The sequence below is a fragment of the Emiliania huxleyi genome (genome assembly GCF_000372725.1).
Source record: "Emiliania huxleyi CCMP1516 unplaced genomic scaffold EMIHUscaffold_39, whole genome shotgun sequence".
Taxonomy (NCBI): domain Eukaryota; phylum Haptophyta; order Isochrysidales; family Noelaerhabdaceae; genus Emiliania; species Emiliania huxleyi.
This window is the reverse complement of record NW_005199045.1, coordinates 150,642-170,574: the sequence shown is the minus strand read 5'-3', so window position 1 is coordinate 170,574 and position 19,933 is coordinate 150,642. Positions and strand designations below refer to the sequence as shown.

At 64.7% G+C, this 19,933-nt stretch overlaps 5 protein-coding genes across 5 annotated transcripts; all 5 read right to left on the bottom strand.

The window, feature by feature from the left end:
• Positions 1-2,532: 2,532 nt before the first annotated feature.
• EMIHUDRAFT_355535 (hypothetical protein) lies at positions 2,533-3,141 on the bottom strand (the record flags this gene model as incomplete). The annotated part of the gene is made up of 1 exon (XM_005771147.1): positions 2,533-3,141. A coding segment is annotated over one exon (185 nt), but the record flags the coding sequence as incomplete, so codon positions are not given.
• A 1,288-nt stretch (positions 3,142-4,429) lies between these two features.
• Positions 4,430-5,230, bottom strand: EMIHUDRAFT_102280 (hypothetical protein; the record flags this gene model as incomplete). Its single annotated transcript, XM_005771146.1, has 1 exon — positions 4,430-5,230. The coding sequence occupies one exon, from the start codon at positions 5,228-5,230 to the stop codon at positions 4,430-4,432; it is 801 nt and encodes a 266-aa protein (XP_005771203.1).
• A 3,245-nt stretch (positions 5,231-8,475) lies between these two features.
• Positions 8,476-10,175, bottom strand: EMIHUDRAFT_355533 (hypothetical protein). The gene is made up of 8 exons (XM_005771145.1): positions 10,147-10,175; positions 9,849-10,076; positions 9,684-9,770; positions 9,441-9,539; positions 9,314-9,354; positions 9,122-9,245; positions 8,965-9,046; positions 8,476-8,853 (listed from the first exon to the last, which is right to left on the bottom strand). The coding sequence occupies exons 6-8, from the start codon at positions 9,221-9,223 to the stop codon at positions 8,588-8,590; spliced, it is 450 nt and encodes a 149-aa protein (XP_005771202.1). The 5' UTR covers positions 9,224-9,245; positions 9,314-9,354; positions 9,441-9,539; positions 9,684-9,770; positions 9,849-10,076; positions 10,147-10,175; the 3' UTR covers positions 8,476-8,587.
• A 2,440-nt stretch (positions 10,176-12,615) lies between these two features.
• On the bottom strand, positions 12,616-17,547 carry EMIHUDRAFT_102278 (hypothetical protein; the record flags this gene model as incomplete). The annotated part of the gene is made up of 6 exons (XM_005771144.1): positions 12,616-12,780; positions 14,136-14,335; positions 14,921-15,131; positions 15,523-17,181; positions 17,258-17,371; positions 17,437-17,547. 6 exons carry the CDS (start codon positions 17,545-17,547, stop codon positions 12,616-12,618), a joined length of 2,460 nt encoding a protein of 819 aa, XP_005771201.1.
• Positions 17,548-18,263: 716 nt separating this feature from the next.
• EMIHUDRAFT_355530 (hypothetical protein) lies at positions 18,264-19,889 on the bottom strand (the record flags this gene model as incomplete). Its single annotated transcript, XM_005771143.1, has 2 exons — positions 19,526-19,889; positions 18,264-18,361 (listed from the first exon to the last, which is right to left on the bottom strand). Coding segments are annotated over exons 1-2 (364 nt in total), but the record flags the coding sequence as incomplete, so codon positions are not given.
• Between the last annotated feature and the right edge of the window lie 44 nt (positions 19,890-19,933).

The window sequence follows — 19,933 nt, the reverse complement described above, 5'->3', positions numbered from 1 at the left end:
AGGAAAGAACACGAGCAAAAAAAACCCCAAGAGAGGGCAGGTGTATTTTGGCGGACCTCATCCTGAAATTCTGCAAAAACCTGGCCGGCCCCTGCGGTTTAGGCTGAACAAGCTTTTCCTCTCGCACCCCGTCTCTTTTCCTTTCCTTTTTTCTCTACAGCACCCTCTCTTTTCCTCTCTATTTTCCCGGGGAAACCATCAAATTTTCCGGGCTCTGAGCCGAGTCTGAGGCTGGTTTGGGCCCAGCCCAAAATCAGCCAAATCGGCAAAATACCGGGTATTTTGCGGGTATACCTGGAAAACCCCGGGTATACCTGGAAAATACCCTGCGATCGCCTGGGTATCGTGCCGATTTCCTCAATTTTGCCTCAGATTTTGCCCCAGACCAGCTCTCAGACTCAGGGAAACTCGCGAGTTTCCAGAATGGAGCACCAAACACCCTCTGACATTTCCCTGGAAATTTCCGGAAACGCAAAGTGCTGGGGCCCCTCTGTTTTCCTTTTTGTTTGCCGGAAAAGCTTGTGCAGGCCAACCTGCGGTGCCCCTACCTACCTACCTACCTACCTACCTTACTTATGGGAAACTAAAAAAGAAATCACCGATCGGTGAAGGTGGGGTACTATACCAACTAAAGTGATGGTTGGTGGTACTATCCTGCAACCACAGTCCTTCCTGTGACATGGCAGGCCACTCTCTGTTGTTGTCACTCTCAAGCCCTACAAGCACCAGATCAACGACTTGGGGAGGGTGGTTGACATCGTGATTTGCGCCGAAGATTTCTTTTTTTGAAAATTCCGGCGTGAAAACAGGGCAAACCCCGACGGGAGGGCCCAGACCTACCCTACCGACCCCGGAATTAGGTCCGAAAGCAAAAATAAAAACACAGGACATGGAAAACCGGCCTGGGAAGCAGTCGTGGGCAAGCAGACACAAAGCTGAGCGCCTAAGCCGGCGCAGCCGGCGGCGACCTAAAGCCGATGGCCTCATTCACTGATGCCGAGCTCAGCAATCTCTCGCTCAAGAGCGACGACCTACCGCGCCTCTCCAACGAGGACGACGAAGCGCTGCTCGAGGCCGCAATCGATGTCGCGCTCGGCACGCACGATCCACCTGCAGACTTCGCACCGGCGCAGTTCGGCGTGTCGCCAGACCTCTTCCACTCGCCCGAGGCGTCGCCCCTGCGCGCCACCACCGATGATCAGCAGTACACCTTTGCCGGTGGCGGCGGCTGCTGGGGTCCGCTGATTGGCTGTCCCGCCTCGCCGTGCACCGTCGGCTTTGTCAAGCCCGTCAACCCGGGGCACTTCAAGAACAAGTTTTGCCCAAATTGCCGCGCGCACGGGCTGCGGCTCCCGGCTGAGCGCGTGCGCGCACTGACGCCGGCGCTGGTGCAGCAGCTGAAGAATGCCAAGGGCGAAGGCCTGTGGACCAGCGACGCAGCACTCGGCCGCACCGCCTCCTTCCGGCTGTGCAACCACACCGCAAAGTGCTCGGGCCCGCCGCTGCTTGTGCTGCGCGACGCAGCGGCGGTGCCGCAGCTGCCGTTCGCCGACCTGCCGCCCTTCCTCATCGAGCAGGGCACGATCCTGCTGCGTGTATCCAAGGGCACGTTGGTCCCCAGCGGGCTGCTGCACCAAAAGGTGGAGCGGCCGCCGCCCGACGCGTCGCAGGCGTGGCGCGCGGGGCCGCTCTCGCCGGCGCAGGGCGCGAAGCGGCCGCGGCCACTGGAGGCTTACCCTTCGACCGGATCCGAGTCCGAATCCTTCATGAGCGACAGCAACGAGCAGAGCTCGCGGTGCGACATCGAGTTTTTGGGCGCCGTCGTGCAGACGCACGCGACAGTGCGGGCGGCGATCGACGCGCGGTGCGGGCTGGCCGGGGTGGAGCCGCCCATCTCGGCCGAGGTCGCCTCCACCGTCATCACAATGCTGCAGACCGCCGCCGACATGGTCGCCCGTAACAGCGTCCTCGGGCAGAGGACCGGAGGGGTTGTTTACCGCGGTGGGCGGCGCTCAACCCTTTCGCTTGACGCGCCACTCGCAGAGAGCGTCTCGGACGGCGACTCGGACGACAGCGTGGGAGAGCCGCAGGCCCGGCAGGGCGATGGTGCGCCGGCAACGAAGCCAGAGCCGGAGAGCGAGCCTCCCAAGCGGAGAGGCTTATGGGCTTGGCTGTGCATGTAGCCTCCACTCGCCGCGCCCGGCGAGTCGCTGCACAGTCCACAGACACGCAGAGAGCCTACATGTACATGTAGTATGCAGAGACGGAACTGCCCGGCAGTCGGGGGCGGCGCCGCGGGGGCGCAATGTATGCCAAGGGTTGCACGCGTAACTGCTGTGCCCGCGAGGCCGCGCGATGTTTTGTTCTCGGTATGAAAGAAAGTTTCGCCCAGAACGCTACAGCACAGAAAATCACGCGCACCAACTCCAAACAACAAAGTGTGAGTGTTAGAGTTGTTTGGTGTTGCTTAAAGAAAAATTCTTTTTCCGGGTCAACCCGTCATGCGGCAGGTGGCTTGCTTTGGCTCGCTGCCACCGCGGTGGCTCACCAAGGACTTTTCAACGTGCGGCGTCATCACCGCGCGGCGCGCAAGCCACGCCTCACCCCCGGGCAAAAGGAACGACCGCGCGCCGCCGCCGCCCGCCTCGCCGCGCCGCGCCGCGCCGCGCCGCGCCTCGCCTCGCCTTGCAGCAGCGCACGCGCACACGCACCCGCGCGCCCGCGCTCGCTCCGCGAGAGCGAAGCAACCCTCCAAGCGAGTTTCGAGCCGGGAGCCAAAAGGTCCCAGCTCGAACCGCGAACCGGTTCGACCACCGCCGCTGGCGGTTCTGCAAAGGCACTCAAGGGCAGTGCCTCATATAACGTGAAATAGTGCGAGCGCGCGAGATACTCACCCGACCCACCGTGCCCTCGCGAAAGAGATCTCGCGCCGCGCGCGCTCGCACACGCCGCCCGAGAGCACTCCCACCCCCGCCGCCCTCGCAAGCTCACAGGTTGATTTGAGGAGAAGCAGCTGGGGAGGTCAAAGCGGGAGAAGGCGGCACGGCGGCGGCGGCGCGGCCCCCCCCCATCCCCACGCCTCCGGGTCGTGCGTACCGCCTCCAGGCGTGAGTGTCCCCCCAGCGTCTGCTCCAGCAGTCGCTCCGGTAATCAGGCCGAGAGTACCAGGGAGGAGGGGAGAAGATCCCAGGGTGGGGAGAGGAGAAGAGCCCAGGGAGGGGGGAGGAGAAGAGCCCAAGGCGGCCTCCCTCTCCCTCCCCTCCCACCGGGCCTCCCTCTCCCTCTCCTCCCACCGGGCCTCCCTCTCCCCCTCCTCCCGCCAAGCACCGACAGTCTCGAGGGGCCAGCCGCTGGGGGAACCACCTCCTGAGAAGGGGGGGTGGACGTACGCCAGCGGCACGAGGGCTTCAGCCACACAACTACCATGGGAACGCGACCCACACAAAGCACCAAAGTTAGGCATATCCCCCGGCGCAGTGTCCCCCGCTATGTGTCGCCGTTCGTCGGTGCACGCTATCCTGTGCAGTCAGGGCAAGTGGGGGCGGGGCGGACAGCCCAGAGTCTATACCCTGGGATCTCTCCGCCCAGTCCGGGGGTGCGTCGAACCTTCCATCACCCTGCGGAGACGACTCGACGCCGCTGAGATCGGAGATCAAGCTCTGACAGGTCGCACGTCGCTCCTTTGACGCCGACGTGACTCACCCGTGCAGATCACATCAGCACACGGTCTCGACGCGCTCGGTACGACGCCTGCGACCCGTCTCGGGTCAGGTGGCACGACGCTCATCGCGCCTACCAGCGCTGCCGTACAGGTTGCCACGACGAGGTCGAGCACGCTTCTATACGCTCGCCGAGCCTTCCTTTCCATCCAATTAGGCAGCCTGGGAACGGTGGCGGTCAGAGGCAAAGCCTACGAGGGGTGGTGGAACCACATGTCACGGCTACTGCCGGCTTGACCCCACGATAGCCTCCGAAGGCTGACTTTGCGGCACCATCATCGGACGATGTCGACGAGTTGGGTCGCTCTCGCGGTAGCCAGATGACCTCTCTTCCTAGGTCCTAGGAGCACATCGGCCATGGCCGCAGGGAGCGCGGGGGAGGGCGCTGGAAGCAACACGGAGCTCCGTTGGAGACGTTTTCAAGATTAGCGCGTGTCAGAGTGAATCTCCGCTGAATGTGAAATGGCACTAGCCTCCCCATATTGTCTGAAGCGCCCCGCAAAACATGATAGCTGGGCTCATCAGTCCTCCTGTCGAGTCGCCTGGGCAAGAGCCCGACAACGACAGCTTGAGAGAGAGCCTGGCGCGCATAGAGATAGACCTTTTCGGTGCACAGTCTCGCTTTAATATCCCTTTGTCGACTCAGGAATGGCCCCGCGAAGGAGAACCTGACACGGCTCACGTGTGTGCGCCGCCGGCTATCCAGACAGCTAGGAGCTCGACACAATAGCCGCGTCGTACCGAGCGGACTCTGCCTCCATGCGCGCGTTCAGATTAGCGAGGTGCACCATCAGCTCGAGGGACCGCTGGAAAGAGGCCTGCGACTTGCGGAGCGAGGGCGGTGGCATCACCGAGAACCAACGCACGGGATCTCCTGCGGCGCTTGGCCGTTGAGAAGCGGCCCGAGTCGTCTCGGCCGCCTCGGCGCCGGCGTCGTTCACTAGGCTCGCAAATCGCGCGTCCTTGAGCGACTGAATGCCGGACGGCGCCATGCTGATCGGCGAGGAGAGCGAGCAGAGACGTGCGCCGCCGTCGGGACCCTCGACCACGAGACTATCGCCACACGTCATGCCGACGCCGTCGCCGCCGCTCAGCGCGCTGGCAATCTCGCTGCGCAGCTCCCCGGCGACGCCCAGCTGCTCCAGCTGCGCCTCGTGGGCTGCAGCCTGCTCGGCCGCACCGGCCGCACCGCCGCCAACAGTCGCTTTGCTGCACGACGGCGCTGCCGCACCGGGAGCGCGGCGCACGATGCGCAGCTCGACGCGGCCCGTGTCCGCATCCGCGACCTGAGCGACTCGTGCGGTCGCCTCAATCTCCTCTGGAAACTGCAGCGCGCCCACACTCGGAGTCCCTGTGTTGCGCGAGCGGGAGAGGTCGCGCCGAGCCTTTGCGAGTCCAAAGAACCCCTCGCGGAGCACGGTCTGCAGCTCGAGCTGGCTGGTCAGGAACTCCTCGTAGGCCTCGAGGTGCGCGATCAGCGCCGTGTCCTTTTGCTCCTGCTTTGCTGTCATGCCCCGTTCGCGGTCGGGTAAGCCCCGGCCACTCCGCTGTGAACACCGAGGGGCCTCGGTCTTGCGGAGCTGCCGGCCGCTCGAAGTCTGTTCACACCGAGTAGCTGTGACTGCGGCTATAGCAGACAGCGCCGTTCGTACCCGAGGACACAGAAAAAGAATTTACAACCAACTACTCGCACAACACTGGGGACGGGACAGAAGAATTTTATCAACCCTGAGCACGCGCACTGTGCGCGGCGATGCGCCCTCCCCCCTCGCTTTTGAGAGAGATTTTTAGAAGCCAACAAGAAATGTGTCACACAGAGTGATTTGGGCTCGGCAGCTTGTCGACTACCAGCCGGAGCCGGAGTCGGAACCGTAGCCGAGATGGTCTTCGAGGGTGTCGAATATGTCATTCGCCTCGCTAGTGGAGCGTGGAGGTCATTGCTGCGATGTCGTCATGCCCATCTTCTTCGCTTTTGCAAAATCCTGCAAAGGTGGGGACGTGTCTGTCCTCGACCCAGCCCTAGCTTGGGATGTCCGTTGTACTTATTTGTTTATGTACACTACAGAAAAAGAATTGATCGCATCAGCAAAAGAATGAGCGGATAATAGCGAGTAGCACACCTTTGCAACAATGATCAAATTGCAACAATATACCTACAGGCTACAGCAAGAAGAGAGAGAGTCTTCAAAAATCTCTCTCTCTCCCTACAGCACACCTCAAGGAGTCCCCAGAAACCCCGAGGAGTCACATGTACATGCACATGCACACACACAGTCCCTGTGTGATGCACGCCCTGCGAGCGGGGGGTGGGTGGGTGCGCGCTGTACTACCAGTACCTCTCTGTGTTCGTGCGTCGCCCATCTCTCATGGAGATGCTAGCCCATTTATTTCTTTATTACTGGCACCACAAGGTCCAAGAACCTTGGAATAGCTAAAACACAGGAAAGCGTAAAAAGGAATTGCAGGTGCGCGCCCGCGTCCGTTCAACCTGAAGAATGGCGGCGCAAGCAGCGGTTCAACCTGAAGAATGGCGGCGCAAGCAGCGACTGGGGCGGGCGTTGCAGCGGCAAGCAGGCCTCTGCTGGCGCTAGGCGTGATTGGGCCAGACGACCGCCGACGCAGGCAGGCTCACCGCGCGTGGACTGCCGATGCCCCCCGCCTCAGAATGATTGTGAGATTTGTCGTCTCAGCTCGCGACCGAGCCTTGCAGCCGTGGTGGGAGAGGGCTTAGATGCCATCAGGGATCGCGTCAGAGCATGCGGCACTGTCAAGCAGAGCGTGCATGCCGAACTGATTCTAGATATCGACCCTGACACATACAGACGTCCACAGCCTCTCTCTGCAGGAAGGCATCATAGCAGCAGAGGCTGACGTCGATCTGGTGGACTGCCTCGGCCAAGGCGGAGGGGCCGCCATCCCCCTCTCCCTCACCGATGGCTGGCTCCGCCTCGCCTATGAGCGCTACGATGCGGCTTTCATCGGCAAAGCGGATGACGACTCGGTTGTCAGCCTGGGCCCGACTGAGAGACGTGACGTCGGCGACCAGGCTGGGCACAGCTTCATCTTCCTCAGCCAAGTTTGTAGGCTGGCTCCACCGCGCTCTCGTCGCGGAGGAGCAGCGGGTCTCGCAGCCCCTCTCGCGACGACATGTCTACGCGGGGACCATGCAGTGGCGCGCTGGTCTCGTGAGTTTGTCGTTCGGCATGGCACGTGTCAGCGCGCCTGCCCTCATATTCGAGTAGGTACCACTGGCGCGCGGCCTCGAGCGCAGCAAGGATGGCATCCACTGGGAGAAGCCCTTTGACGCACACCTGACGCCCGCCAACATGTAGGGATAAGCTGGAATTCGTGCCTCGCGGGTGGGGCCAGGGCCCAGTCAACTCGCGACGCAACGCGGCGCGAGACGGCAGTGCGCTTTGCCCGCAGTGTTCGGCCCCGTTCGCCACCGCGTGCAACATCAGCCTCAGCCTCTCCCCACGCTGCGCCGGGCCCTTCCCCTTCGCAACCGGTCGGCTGATGCTACTTTCCTCGGCGCTCGCACGGTGGTATGCATCCTCCGACCATGTGCAGCAGGCGGTCCAAGGGGCGCTCAACTCGCGCCTCAATCGCAGCGGAACGGCAAGTCAGCCGCTTCCGCTTACGGCAGCGCGCCAGCGGGGGCTCTTTGTGCGCCCTCGAGTCGCTGACGACCTGCAGACTCGCCTGTTCGAGGACATCTTCCTCGGACATGAGATATGCTTCGGAAGCCTTCGCAAATTGACCCTCTTAGCCTTCCCGGCCGGAGTGATCGAAGACGTCCCATGCAACGGCCACGGTCGGTGGGGGTCGTCGGGCTGCCGCCACGCCCTCAGCACAAAGTTCAACTGGTCGTCGTCCGCCGGCTTGCCCTTTGTGCTTCACAATGTCAAAATGGCTTCCGAGCTTGCATTTGCGGCATCGCTCGTCGGCGCAGTCAAGGTGCCCACTCGCGCCGTGAGCACCGACTTAAACAACGCCAGCAGGCTGCCGGCCTTCAAAGTAGGTCGGCGAACAGAGAGCGGCGTGCAGTCGATTTCATCAGCCAGACGCGATCCCAGCAGCCACACCGGCATGTGGTAAGATAGTAGATGCATGACTCACGCTGGCCAGCAAGGTGAGCAGCACCACGTGCCGCAGACATGCGCCCTCATCGTCAACCGTCCTGCGACAGGTGAGGACTGGAGTTGGTGCGCAACTCCCTGGCCCTCGATGCCGCGGCGACTCGAGCGGCGACGAGGTCGAGGGCAAAGCGGTCGAGGCTCTCGAGCGAGCCGTCTTGGCCGAAAGCGGTGAGCGGGGATATGGAGATTTATCGTGTGGGCGCGCCGACCACCGTGCCGGCGTGCCGCGGATGAGACCCCAATCGCCCACGCGGCGAGGCACGCGGACGCCCCCACCCCTCCAGAGGGGCCGCGCTGGGCTGCTGCGGCTAGGGCGCTCGGGAAGGTGGTGAACGCGTGGAGGACGCGGGGGGCGCGCGATCCTTTCGCACTGTCAAATAAAAAATGGGGAATGCGGGGTTAGCGCTAGCGGTAGCCGGTAGGGAGGGACCCTAGATCGGCGGATTGTCGATTGAAAAGATCCCTCACAGCAAGAACGTGCAGCTACACCCTACACGAGGTGTACACGTGCAGCTGCACGCGAGCCACGAGGGCGGCGAGACGCGAGACGACAGAGGACAGTCGACACCTCCATGTACATGTGCGTGTCCCTAAACCCCATCTCGTCTCAGAATCTGCCCATTTTATTTATTTATTTAAAGTGCACGTCGCACGCGGCGCGGACTCGGAAGGCGCTTGCCGCGGGCCGAAAGTCTCGGCCGGGGCTCTCTCGCGCTCTCCCAGACCTCTCTACGCGGCGCGTTTGGCGCGGCGGGCGCCCCTCGAGATTGCGACGAAGCCCGTCTTGATCGGAGTGACCGACCGGCGCGCGCCGCAATTGTTGCACTGCATGAAGTAGAGCCGGTTGGACTTTTGCAGCCCCGTGTTTGGCGATTTGCAAGACGAGCACGAGACGTACTCCACCACGTACCGGCGGATGATCTGCTCGATGGCCTTGGGCGGGAACCGTCCCTTGATCACCATCCGGCTGGACGCGTCGATCGAGCCGGTGGTGCCTAGAAGGGCCAGCGGTCGAACGCTCTTGCTTAGACGGCGGGGCTGTCTGGAGGCGGCGGGCGAGGGAAGAGCAGGGCGGCAGGGCGTGGCGGCGTCTACGGAGCGCGCGCCCATCTCGGCGAGCATGAAGGCGAAGACGTGGTCCTGCGACCGGTTCAGCGTCTTGCAAATGTCGCCAAAGTTGATGATGACCTACGCGCGCGCGCGCTTGCTGTGAAGACCCGCCGGCGGCGAGAGGCGCTGGCCGGCAGCGCAGGGGTCACGGACCACGCGCTTCGAGCCTTCCCGCACCACCTGCGGCGGCTTCATGAGGAAGCGCTTGCGATCTCCGGCGAGCTCGGGGTTGTTGGCCACCAGCAGCGAGTACATCCGGTCGAGCAGCTCCTCGTACCTGTTCACATGTGAACCGGTGAAGACGGTGCAGCGAGGGCGGCGGCAGGATGGGGCCCCCCTCCGCACTTGTACTCGCGGTCCCGCGGGATGGAGACGAAGTCGCCCTCCTGGAGAGGGAGCGAGCAGTCGTCGAAGCCGGCCCTCGAGGAGGAGGGGCGGAGGGGGCGGGGGGCCGGGGGGGGGGGGGGGGTGCCTCCTCGTCGTCGTCACCGCCTGGGTCGTCATCGCTCTCGCCATCCTCCTCGCCCTCCCCCTCGCCCGGAGGGGAAGCCTCCTCCTTGGGCTTCTTCTTCTGCGCGGCCGCCGGGGACAACAGAGGGGAATGAGATATGGGCGCGGCAACCGGGGCCGACTTCTGCGGCGGCGGCGGGGCGGCGGTTGCGGCGGCGGCGGGGCGGCGGTGGCAGCAGCTGCAACGGCGCGGCAGCCAACGCGCCTTCTTCTTCTTGGTGAAATCCAGATCGTCGTCGTCGTCGTCCTCGTCCGCGGGAGGCGCCTCCTCCGCCTCCTTCGGCTTCTTCTTCTGCGCCGCAGGAGCGGGGCCGAGCTCAGAGTTTGCACGGGCCGGTGGGAACGGACCGCGGAGAGACGGCGCGCGCGCCTTCTTCTTCTTGGTGAAGTCCAGGTCATCGTCGTCGTCCTCGTCCGCCGGCGGCGGCGCGGGTGCCTCGGCCTCCTCCTCCTTGGGCTTCTTCTTCTGCGGGACGATACGCAACCACCAGCCACCAGTTCAGCACGCAGCGGTTTGCGGCTGCGGGAAGGAGCGGGCTGGCGGGGGCGGCGCGCCTTCTTCTTCTTCGAGAAGTCAAACTCGGCTTCGTCGTCGCTCCTGCGCAGATAGGATAGGCGCGTGGATTGAGGGAGGTGTTAGCGGGGAGTGGGTTCGGCACTCGGCTCACATCGCAGCGCTTGCGACCGCTCGCACGCGCTGGGCAGGAAGAATTCCTCAAGCGCCCCTCCGTACTTCGACGCGGCTGCTCGCGTAGAGGAGGTAGAGAGGGAGAGGTTGTATTGAGTAATGCGTCCTTCTTGCGGTACGACCGAAGAGAGACCCTCAGCCTCGCCGCCGCGGGTGCGGCGGCTAAGCCTGACATGCGTTGAGTGAGGGGAGGGAGGCGATGCACTTTGCCCCCCCCCAGACGACCGACATCACACACGACAGTCAGCAGCAGACATGCACATGACAGGCGGAGGGACAGGGAGATACCCGCAAGACGCACCCGGAGCATCCTCTCGGGTGGAATCAAACATCAGTACAGAACACAGTCGCCAGGGCGTGGTGGGCGGGAGGCGACTGAGAGGTGATGGCGAGGCGTGCGAGCGATGAAGGGCAGACACTCGATTGCGCCGACGGGCGCAAGTCTGCCGATATCTCATCCGATATCTCATCCAATATCTCGTTAGCTTCGACGCCTCGTGGTGTGAAGTAGATGATGTGGTACAGAGGCCTACGGCCTGCAGGGCGAGCGCCGCACGAAGCCCAGCACCACCCCTCAGCAGAGCTGGCGAGAATCCTGGCGGATTCGCGCTACCTCTGCAAAGGGCCCCTCCGTACTTCGACGCGGCTGCTCGCGTAGAGGAGGTAGAGAGGGAGAGGTTGTATTGAGTAATGCGTCCTTCTTGCGGTACGACCGAAGAGAGACCCTCAGCCTCGCCGCCGCGGGTGCGGCGGCTAAGCCTGACATGCGTTGAGTGAGGGGAGGGAGGCGATGCACTTTGCCCAACGCTCTCGGAGTAGAGTCTCCGTGCGAGCCCGGTACGGCTTCGGCGTGAAGCGCCGCCCCCCCACGCGAGTGCGGTCAGGCTCCCCTCAGTAGCAATCCACCTGCTTGTACTCGTCGACGGCGGCGGTGTAATCGACCGGCGTCGACGCAGCCCGCCTCGACCAGTCCACCGAGTGGCCGAGACACGTCCCGGCAATCTCTTCCAGCATCGCGCTGTGCCGTTCGCTGAGGATGACGGCGTTGAGCGCACCAAAGAACATTTGGATTCTCGTGCTGGTGGCGATCGATGCTGCACGGAACGCCGGCATCTCGTCTGCCACCTTGAGAACTTCAGCCGTGACAACGTGGCCTTCCTCTGCCTCCTTGCACTGTGGCAGCTTACGGAACATTTTCAGTGCCTCGTTGGCACCTGATATCTTGACCTGCGCCGAGGCGACCTCGTCACGGCGCTCTTCGTCGGCCTCGAGCATCTTGTTGGCCCGGAGGGTATCCAGCCATCCGGCCCAACCGGTAAAGATCCTGCCCAGCTGATTAGCGGAGAACAACTTGGTGTCTTGCAAGTGCTCCCTCTCGGCTTCCTGGGCGGCGGCGGTCTCCCCCGCTGTCACCGCCTGCCCCAGCAGCCCTTTGATGATCGGCCGTGCCAGCTCCGCGGCCTGCGCTGCCGTCGCGTCTGGGTGCATCACTTTGACGGTGAACTGCTTCGTCCCACCATCGACGACTCTGCCACCCACGCACACGATGATCTGCCCGCTTGTTATACTGTGCACCTGCGAATCGGCTCCAGCCGTGCCAGACAGCTTCTCAATGATGGCATCCGTGCTCACGGTGAGGGCCATGGCGACTGAGAGGTGATGGCGAGGCGTGCGAGCGATGAAGGGCAGACACTCGATTGCGCCGACGGGCGCAAGTCTGCCGATATCTCATCCGATATCTCATCCAATATCTCGTTAGCTTCGACGCCTCGTGGTGTGAAGTAGATGATGTGGTACAGAGGCCTACGGCCTGCAGGGCGAGCGCCGCACGAAGCCCAGCACCACCCCTCAGCAGAGCTGGCGAGAATCCTAGCGGATTCGCGCTACTTATAAAGCAAGCCTGTCTCACAGTACACTGGCACGACAAGGGCGCGGACTGGCGCGGACTGGCACACACACCGGCTCACCACCGGAGCCGCAGGAAGAATTCTACTCCCCCTGGGCTTGTCTGTTTTCTTTCTTTCCCCCCTATCCCTCGTTTGGGTGTTCTCTGTTTCCTTTCTTTTTAGCACACTGGCACGAGATGAAGAAACGCAGCAACGATATATGAAATATGTCTAATTGCTGTGTGGTGCACGCCCTCCGAGCGGGGCGGGGTCTGCCCGTCGGGTTGTCGCCCATCCCTAATACGAGCGTCATCTTGTAGTGAACAGGCCGAGTTCGCGGTTTGAGCGCCCAGCGCAGACCGACCGACCGCAGGGGGGGTCCGGTCGACGGCCGCGGAGGACCGCAGACCGGAGGGGGGGTCCGGTCGGTCGGAGCGCAGACCGGGGGGGGGGGGGGTCGGTCGGGTTGGCTCGAGGGTCACACCGCACACGCTCGCCGCAGCTGTGAATAAATTAGTATCTCGAAATACTAGAGACACCAAGCGACCTCTCCCCCCGTCTAATCACTCCTCGTCGTCCGAGTGGCTGAGCTCGAGACGCTCTACAGGATTGGGTCGGAACACGAGCTCGTCCATGTCCACACTCTGGTCGTCGTCGTCGTCCATGATTAGCTTCGCCGGCGACACACTGTACCCGTTGACGAGCCGCTTGAGCGCGGCCAGCACCTCCTTGGCAAGTCATCGTAGTCATCAGAAGGGACGATGCGCGCGTACTGTGGAGAACTGGAGCGCTGCCAGAGCTTGTACAAAGCAACGGCAAGCAGGACCAGGCCTGCGACTGCGTAGATGCTCCACATATATGTGTGCGGTCGGGCTTGCTCGGGCCTCGGCGAAGAGTCTCCTTGGCGCTTGGCTGCGTGACTGGTTTTCATAGTGAAAATCGGCGATTTCGAAGCGCCCGTGGCGGTTCGCGAGAAGGAGGGCGGCGCTGTCTCTCAAGATGGAAGCAGGAAGCTTCCATCCCGGCGGTGGTTCGAATCCACATGAGCCGAAGGTGAGGGGGAAGGTTTGCCTGAGATCTGAAGCTCACCCATTGAGGAAGTGAGGAACTGCTCGGCTCACCCCGATCATGCCGAACAAGCTCCTCTTGTAGCTCGATCGGTCACGCCCACATCGCCGTCGGGGAGAGGGGGGACTGCTTCGGCAGCGTGCACCTCGATCCTGCACCGTGTTTGTTATGACCCCCCCCAATGAACACACCAGTGAGGGAAGGCGAGACGATCGAGGGGTCCCGTACCATGCGGAATCGACCCTATCCAGTGCTCAAGTGCTCAGAAGGAGGGAGAACGTTTGTTTGAGGGGGCTCACGGCAAGGACACCGACCGAGGGGGGGGTCGGTCGTCACACCTCCCGCCGCCGAGAGAGCGACCGACCGGAGGGGGGGGGTCCGGTCCACCTCGGGGGCAGACCACCGACCGGCGGGGGGGGTCCCCACGAACTAGGGGGGGTTGGTACAAAGTGACGCTCGTATAAAATGTTTCTCTATTTATAGGAGGCTGCCCGCGCCTGCCCCCGTGCCGCCCTGGGACCCTGTCGTGTGGGTGAATCCTGCCCAGCCCCCCTCCGGGTTGTCGCGATGCGGGATGCGCTCCCCGGCGCCCGGCTAGCCATCACACCGTTCTCAAGGTCCAGGCAGGTGGTCCAGCCGCTGGCGCTTCGGGTGACAAGCCGGTCAACCTTCCCCGAGCGGCCTGGTTGCAGGTCCTGCTCTCCGCGGCATGTCACGCCACAGAAGCCCGCCCCCCATCCCGGCTCGTTGTGCGGGGTGTCTCGACCCACATATTGGATGTGGGCCCTGGTCAGACCCGAGCCCGGGTGTGGGGTCGCCCACACCAGTACCCAGTCCGCCCTGAAGCCGCCCTTATCGTCGAGGAAATAGACCCAGACCGGCCCGCCTATCGTTTCGGGTGCCGCCACGTTCAGCTCGTCGAGGTCCGTGGCCCGCATCGACGCCAAGTCCTTGGGGTCGAGTGCCCCCCCCGACCAGCTATGCGCTGCACCACCCCCATCTCGGTCCCCATCACCGTGGACGTGTCCGTGGCCAGGATCAGCGTCGGTCGCTGGGGGGCTCGGCCGGGCGCCCGGTTCCTCATCATCTCCTCGAAGGCAACCGTGGTCCGGTACGCCGCCGCCACCTCGTCATTGTATCGGCTCAGTCGGGTCGTGTCGGCCGTCATCAGGACCTCTCCGTCCGACATCTCCACGGCTGCTTCTCCAGAGTCACCTACCGACGATCTCACCGGGAGGGCGAGGGAGGCCACCTCCCCTTCTTGTATCACGTGGCCCTTCCCACGGGACAGGCCTGGCACGGCTAGCATGACCGCGAGGTCCTCCCGCCATGTTTGTCCCAGCTTGGAGTCGGCTGCGAGTCCGCACCGCTTCATCCCTTCGGTGGTGTGTACATCGATAACAGCCTCGGTCCCGAATGACCTGGAGACGGCAATCTCATCAATCATGACCACCGCTCCACCACCCCCCGGCGTCGCTTGAGCCCATCTGATCGCCCGCAGCCTGCATCTCGTGGCCCGCAAGAGGCAGTTCCTCCGCCATAGGCGTATCACCTCGCCCCCGGGGCCTTCCCTAGCCGGGTTGAGGGCGGTCATTTCCCCCCCTGACTGTAGCTGCTGCCACTGTCTGGCATCTGCTGCCACCCATAGGACTCCGTCCACGATTGGGAGCAGGCCTGCTCTCACCAGCGTCTCGGACGGGGTAGGTCGGAGGGCGTGCTCTCCCGCTACCGCCTCCTGCGGCCCCACGCGGCCGGCCACGCATGCACCTAGGTTTGTTGCCCAGGCTGGGGCGAGCTTACCTCTCACCGGGTTTGGGTCAGCCCCATCGGTCATGGGCTTGATCTCCACAGGCTGGTCGTATCCAAGCGCCGCTGAGCTGACTCTCTGCAGGTCCCGGCGCAGCTCCTCCTCATTGCCATGGTCTCTCGGCAGCGGGACTATCACGACACCGTCATGCTGAAGGCTGATGACCGCACGCCCGTCGCGCACGCCCAGTTCCATTTGGCCGTCCTGGAGACCGCCTCCAGTTCCGAAACCACGTCCGATTTGAGCACGTGCGCGCCGGGTCGGTCGCCCCCCCAGGCGGGTTCACGTTCGTCTCGTGCAGGTTCCAGTACCCCACAGTCTCGTGCAAGTCCCTCAGCTGTTCGGCGAGCCATTGCGTACGGAGCGACTGTTGCCGGAATAGTTCCCGGACGTGGAAGGTCTCGCCCCCCCTTCTCTCCTCGGATCCGTCTCCCCCGCGCGGCTCCCCCTTTCTTCGGCAGCCACCAGCCTCCCCCCTGAACATGCAGACGAAACCAAGAGTGAAAAAAATAGCCAGCGCAGATCACAGAGTGCCATCAGCACGCGCCCGTTCGTCCCTCGGCCCCGCTCGCCACAGCGGCAGCCAAGCGCGCACCGCCGCGCCGAGGTCGGGCGCCCCTGTGAGGGCGCCGATGACGGCAAGGCCCTGCGCCCCGGCGCCGAGCACACTCGGGGCGGCGTCGAGCGAGATGCCACCGATTGCGACGAGCGGCACGTCGCCCGGGAGGAGCGCGCGCCAGTGGGCGACCCCGGCGAGGCCCTTTGGCTCCACCTCGCGCGACGGCGCCTCGCCCGCCGCGACGGCCGGCCCGGCGGCGGCCGGCCCGGCGGCGGCCGGCCCGGCGGCGGCGGCGACGACGCGCTTCGAGGTGGTCGCAAAGACCGGCCCCAAGGCGACGTAGGAGGGCCCGACTGCGAGGGCGGCGGCGAGCTCGGCGAAGGTGTGGGTCGAGACGCCGAGCCGCACCCCAGCATCGGAGAGGGCGCGCAGCTCCTCCATGCCCGCCTCGCTGTCGGTCAGCGCGGCGAGGTCCTCCTGCCTACGGCGCCGGGCGGCAACACCGCGGGTGAGGGCCTTGGGGCTCGCTCGGGGGGCAGCCTCCGCGAGGGCCCCCTCTCGCCCCAAGTGGACGCCGTACGCCCCCTCCGACACCGCGATGCGCCCATAGTCGTTGACCCACAGCCGCGCGCCCGCCGCCGCGCAAGCCGCCTGAGCGCCGCGCACCTCCGACGCCACCCGCGCGGCGCCGGCGCCCTTGATGCGGAGCTGCACGTCGCGCGCGCCGGCAGCGACGGCGGCGGCGACCGACTCCTTCGAGTCGAGCACGGGGTACAGGCCGCGCGCGGCGTCGCCGTCGCACCGCGCGAACCGCGGCGGTGCGGCTGCGGCGGCAGCCGAGCGGCTGAGCACCGGCATGGAGGAGGGCGACGAGGGCCAGCCGGTGTGGGCGACGGGCGCGGGGCCGGCGCCCACGGCGGCGGCGGAGGCCATGCCTTGCGTCACGTACGCCTTCGCCAGCACCACCGAGTCGACGAGCGGGTGGCCGTGCGCGAGCATCGCCGCGATCGCAGTCGAGAGGACGCACCCCGTCCCGTGGCATCCGCCGCCAGCAGCCTCGGTCGCTCCGACGCGCGCGCAGCTCAGCCTATTCGGCAGAGAGCGCGCTCGGCCGCCCGCGTCCAGCCGGCGAGCAGCCCGCCTCTGCGGCGAGCGCTCGCGCCACACGGGCGGAGCTCCGCCGTCGACGAGGACGTCCATCGCCGGAGGCGGCGATCTGCCGCCGCCGGCAGCGCCCTCCCCTTGGGCCGCAAAGTAGGCGGCGTGGCCGCCCTTGAGCAGCACGGCGCCGCAGCCGGCGCGGCGGCGCAGCTCCACCGCCGCCGCCTCGGCCTCGGCCGCCGTCGTGATGCGCCGCTCGAGCAGCGCCTCTGCCTCTGCCAGGTTTGGCGTGAGCAGCCGGCACCGCGGAAGGACCGATGAGCGCAACGCGGCGAGGCCCTCCTCGGAGAGCAGCCGGGCGCCACTCGACGAGACGAGGACGGGGTCACACACGACGGACGGCGACGCCGCGAACGGGCGGGCGGCATAGGCGCCGGCCGCCGCGCCCTCCGCCCCGCCCGCCTCTTCTGTCGCCGCCTCAGCCGCCGCGAGGAATGCGCCAACCTCGAGTACGCTCGCTTCACCGCCGAGCATGCCGATCTTGATCGCCCGCGGCGGGAGGTCGGCGGCGAGTGCATGAAGCGTAGCGCGCACCTGCAGGACGACGCGTCGCCACTGAGCGTTGGCGAGGGCCGGGTGGCGAGCGGTGTTGTTGCGCGGCGAGTTGGACCGAATCGCCGCTCGCCAGCTCGACGTGGCGCACACCGACCGAGTTCTGGGCCGTGAGTGCTGTCACGACGGTGCAGCCGTGGGCTCCGAGCGAGTGGCACGTCAGCAGGTCGGCCTAAGGGGCGGCGAGCTCCTGACGCGAGCGGTGAGAAGGGTGGGGGAGGAGTGAGTGCGGCGCACTTGCACGCCCGCGCCGCCGCCCGAGTCCGAGCCAGCGATGCTCCAGACGATCGGGCGTCCGACGTCTGCAGAGGTGCCAACGATTGCTGGAAGCGACAGCAGCGCGTACATCCTAGAGGCCGGAAGTGGTCGCCTGAGACGTACTTGCGAGAGGTGTCGCCGGCCGGCCGCTCGGACGGAGACGGGCCGCGCACCGCGCCCGCGATGCGCAGCGTGCCCTGCTCCCCGTCGCCGGCGCCCGCCGCCCGCCCGGCGAGGGTGGAGCACGGCAGCGCGCAGCTAAATAAATAACGTGGGCTAAATCGATGCCGATCCGGCCCGCTTGGTGCGCTTCTCAGCTCCCCGGCCCTGGATGTGAGGCTGATAACTGCACTCCAAGTGCTCCAAGTGCGGCGTTCACGATGCCAATCATCCGGCCCGCTGGGTGCGCTTCTTAGCTCCCCGGCCCTGGATGTGCGGTTACTGACTGCACTCCAAGTGCTCCAAGTGCTCCAAGTGCTCAGCGGAGCTGGGAAGAGGACCGCCGCAAGCGGCGTGGCGTGAGTCGGTTGTGCATCCCTCCGGGGGCCCCTCTGCGCCGGGGAGGCGTTGTTGGAGGCTAGGACGCAAGCGTCCGTCGCCCTTTTCAAACTCGGGGCCCACTCCGCTACGCTCCGACCCGAATTTGGAGGGCCTGAAAAGTTTAAGGTGTTGCTGCGCAAAAGGGTGGGGAGCCGCGGCGGCGCCGCAGGCGCGGGCGCGCAGTGGAAGCACGCTAGCCACACATATTCACGCAGAGAAGCTGACGGTCGGGGTCGTGACGGCTCGAGGGTGCGCACACTAGCGGCCGGACGCCTCACCCGCGGACGCCTCACCCGCACGCGCACCCTCCAACATCGCCGCCGAGCCCAACGCCCTGCCGTCAATCTCGACGAGCGCCGCACACCTGCGCGGACAGTGGGCAGACGTTGCCGCCTTGTGTCCTCGTGTGCCCGGAAAGCCTCGAGCCGGCGCGCACCGGTGGCAGCGCAGGATGAGGCGGCAGCAGTGGAGGGTTGGGGCGCATTTGAAGGCGCTGGCCCCGACGCGCCATTAACTGGGTCGGGGTGGTTCCTCACCCCTCTGGTTTCAGTCAAGCGGGAAGAGTCTGTGCAAGGGGGGCGGATGGGGCTGGCTGCGTCACCTTGGAGCCTGAGGGAGGGTGTAGAGGATGTAGAGTGTAGAGCGCTGTAGAGCTGTAGAGCTGGAGAGCGCTGTAGAGCTGTAGAGCTCTACATCCGCCGCGTGACGAGGCGCCTGCGTTGTAGAGCGATGTAGAGGCGCTCTACAACGTGAAATCTCTACACAAACTCTACATCATAAGCGGCGAACGACCCACGGTCGCTCTCCGACATGAGGCGCGTTGCACTTGCCAGTGCTGCCCTGGCCTTCTGTCTGCCCGCCCAATGGGTGGCAGGTGCCTCTGCTGCTATGGCATGCCTCACGGCTGCGACTGGCCGGCGCCTCGGCGCGTCAGCTCGGCTCGGCGTAGCGATAGTGGCCAGCGCAACTCGCCTGGACTCAACGCTCAGCCAGGAGCTCCCGCACGCGCTGGCGCGAGTCATGGCGCATGCAACGCGTCTGAATGCTCGCCTCGCCTCGCGCAAATGCGACCGTCCTCGCAGCCGACAGTCCACCGCCTGCTAAAGAAGCACAGCGACGAATGCGGCACCGGCGACACATGGCAGGCTGGTCATGACGCAGTTATAGGGTGTTGTGTGCCGTCAGAGGGACTCTCTGTGTGTCAGGGATAGTCAGGGCTGTCCATCAGAGCTTCACTAAGCTCGGAGACACCCCATTAGCGCGGCTCGACCTCTTTGAGTCACTGCCTTCCCGGCGGTTTGGCTGTAGAGCCTCTACAACAAACTCTACAACAAAATCGCGCTCTACATCGCTCTACAACGCAGGCGCCTCGTCACGCGGCGGATGTAGAGCTCTACAGCTCTACAGCGCTCCAGAGCGCTCTACATCTCTACAGCTCTACAGCGCTCTACACTCTACATCCTCTACACCCTCCCTCAGCTTGGAGCATGAAAGGTTCCTACAGTAAGGCTACTCGAGTACGCAGCACCTTGGCTTGGCCCCCGAGCGGGGAGGCGGTCGACGACGCGCAGCATGGCGGTGAGCGCAGCCTGACGACGCGTCTTGATGGACGGATCCTTCTGCCGGCTGACCAATTCCGCCCACCTCTTGACCGGCGGCTTCGTCACCAACATGCGCTCGAGAGGCGGAGCAGCGATCCAGTTCGGTAGCTATCTTGTCGCGCAGCGCATCGTCAAAAGGCAGGTTGTTACAGGCGTCGCGCGCGTCCCCGAGGTCACGCAGGAGGCTCTCCATATGTGTTGCAATAGCCCCCGGCTGTGGTTGCTGCAGTGCTCCCGTAAAACATATCTTGGCACCAGCTGAAGGCTTGCCCCCGTCCACGGCCCACATCACATGGTTTCTGCACGGTATTCGGATTTTGCTATTTGTTCGTGTG

Bases quoted from the DNA above. Each gene is read 5' to 3' on its own strand.
- EMIHUDRAFT_355533 (XM_005771145.1), bottom strand. From the start codon at position 9,223: ATGTACTCGCTGCTGGTGGCCAACAACCCCGAGCTCGCCGGAGATCGC. The intron at 9,047-9,121 runs GTCCGTGACCCC...GCGCGCGCGTAG, and splicing joins GGGAAGGCTCGAAGCGCGTG to GTCATCATCAACTTTGGCGA. The intron at 8,854-8,964 runs GCGCGCGCTCCG...TGGCCCTTCTAG, and splicing joins CTTCATGCTCGCCGAGATGG to GCACCACCGGCTCGATCGAC.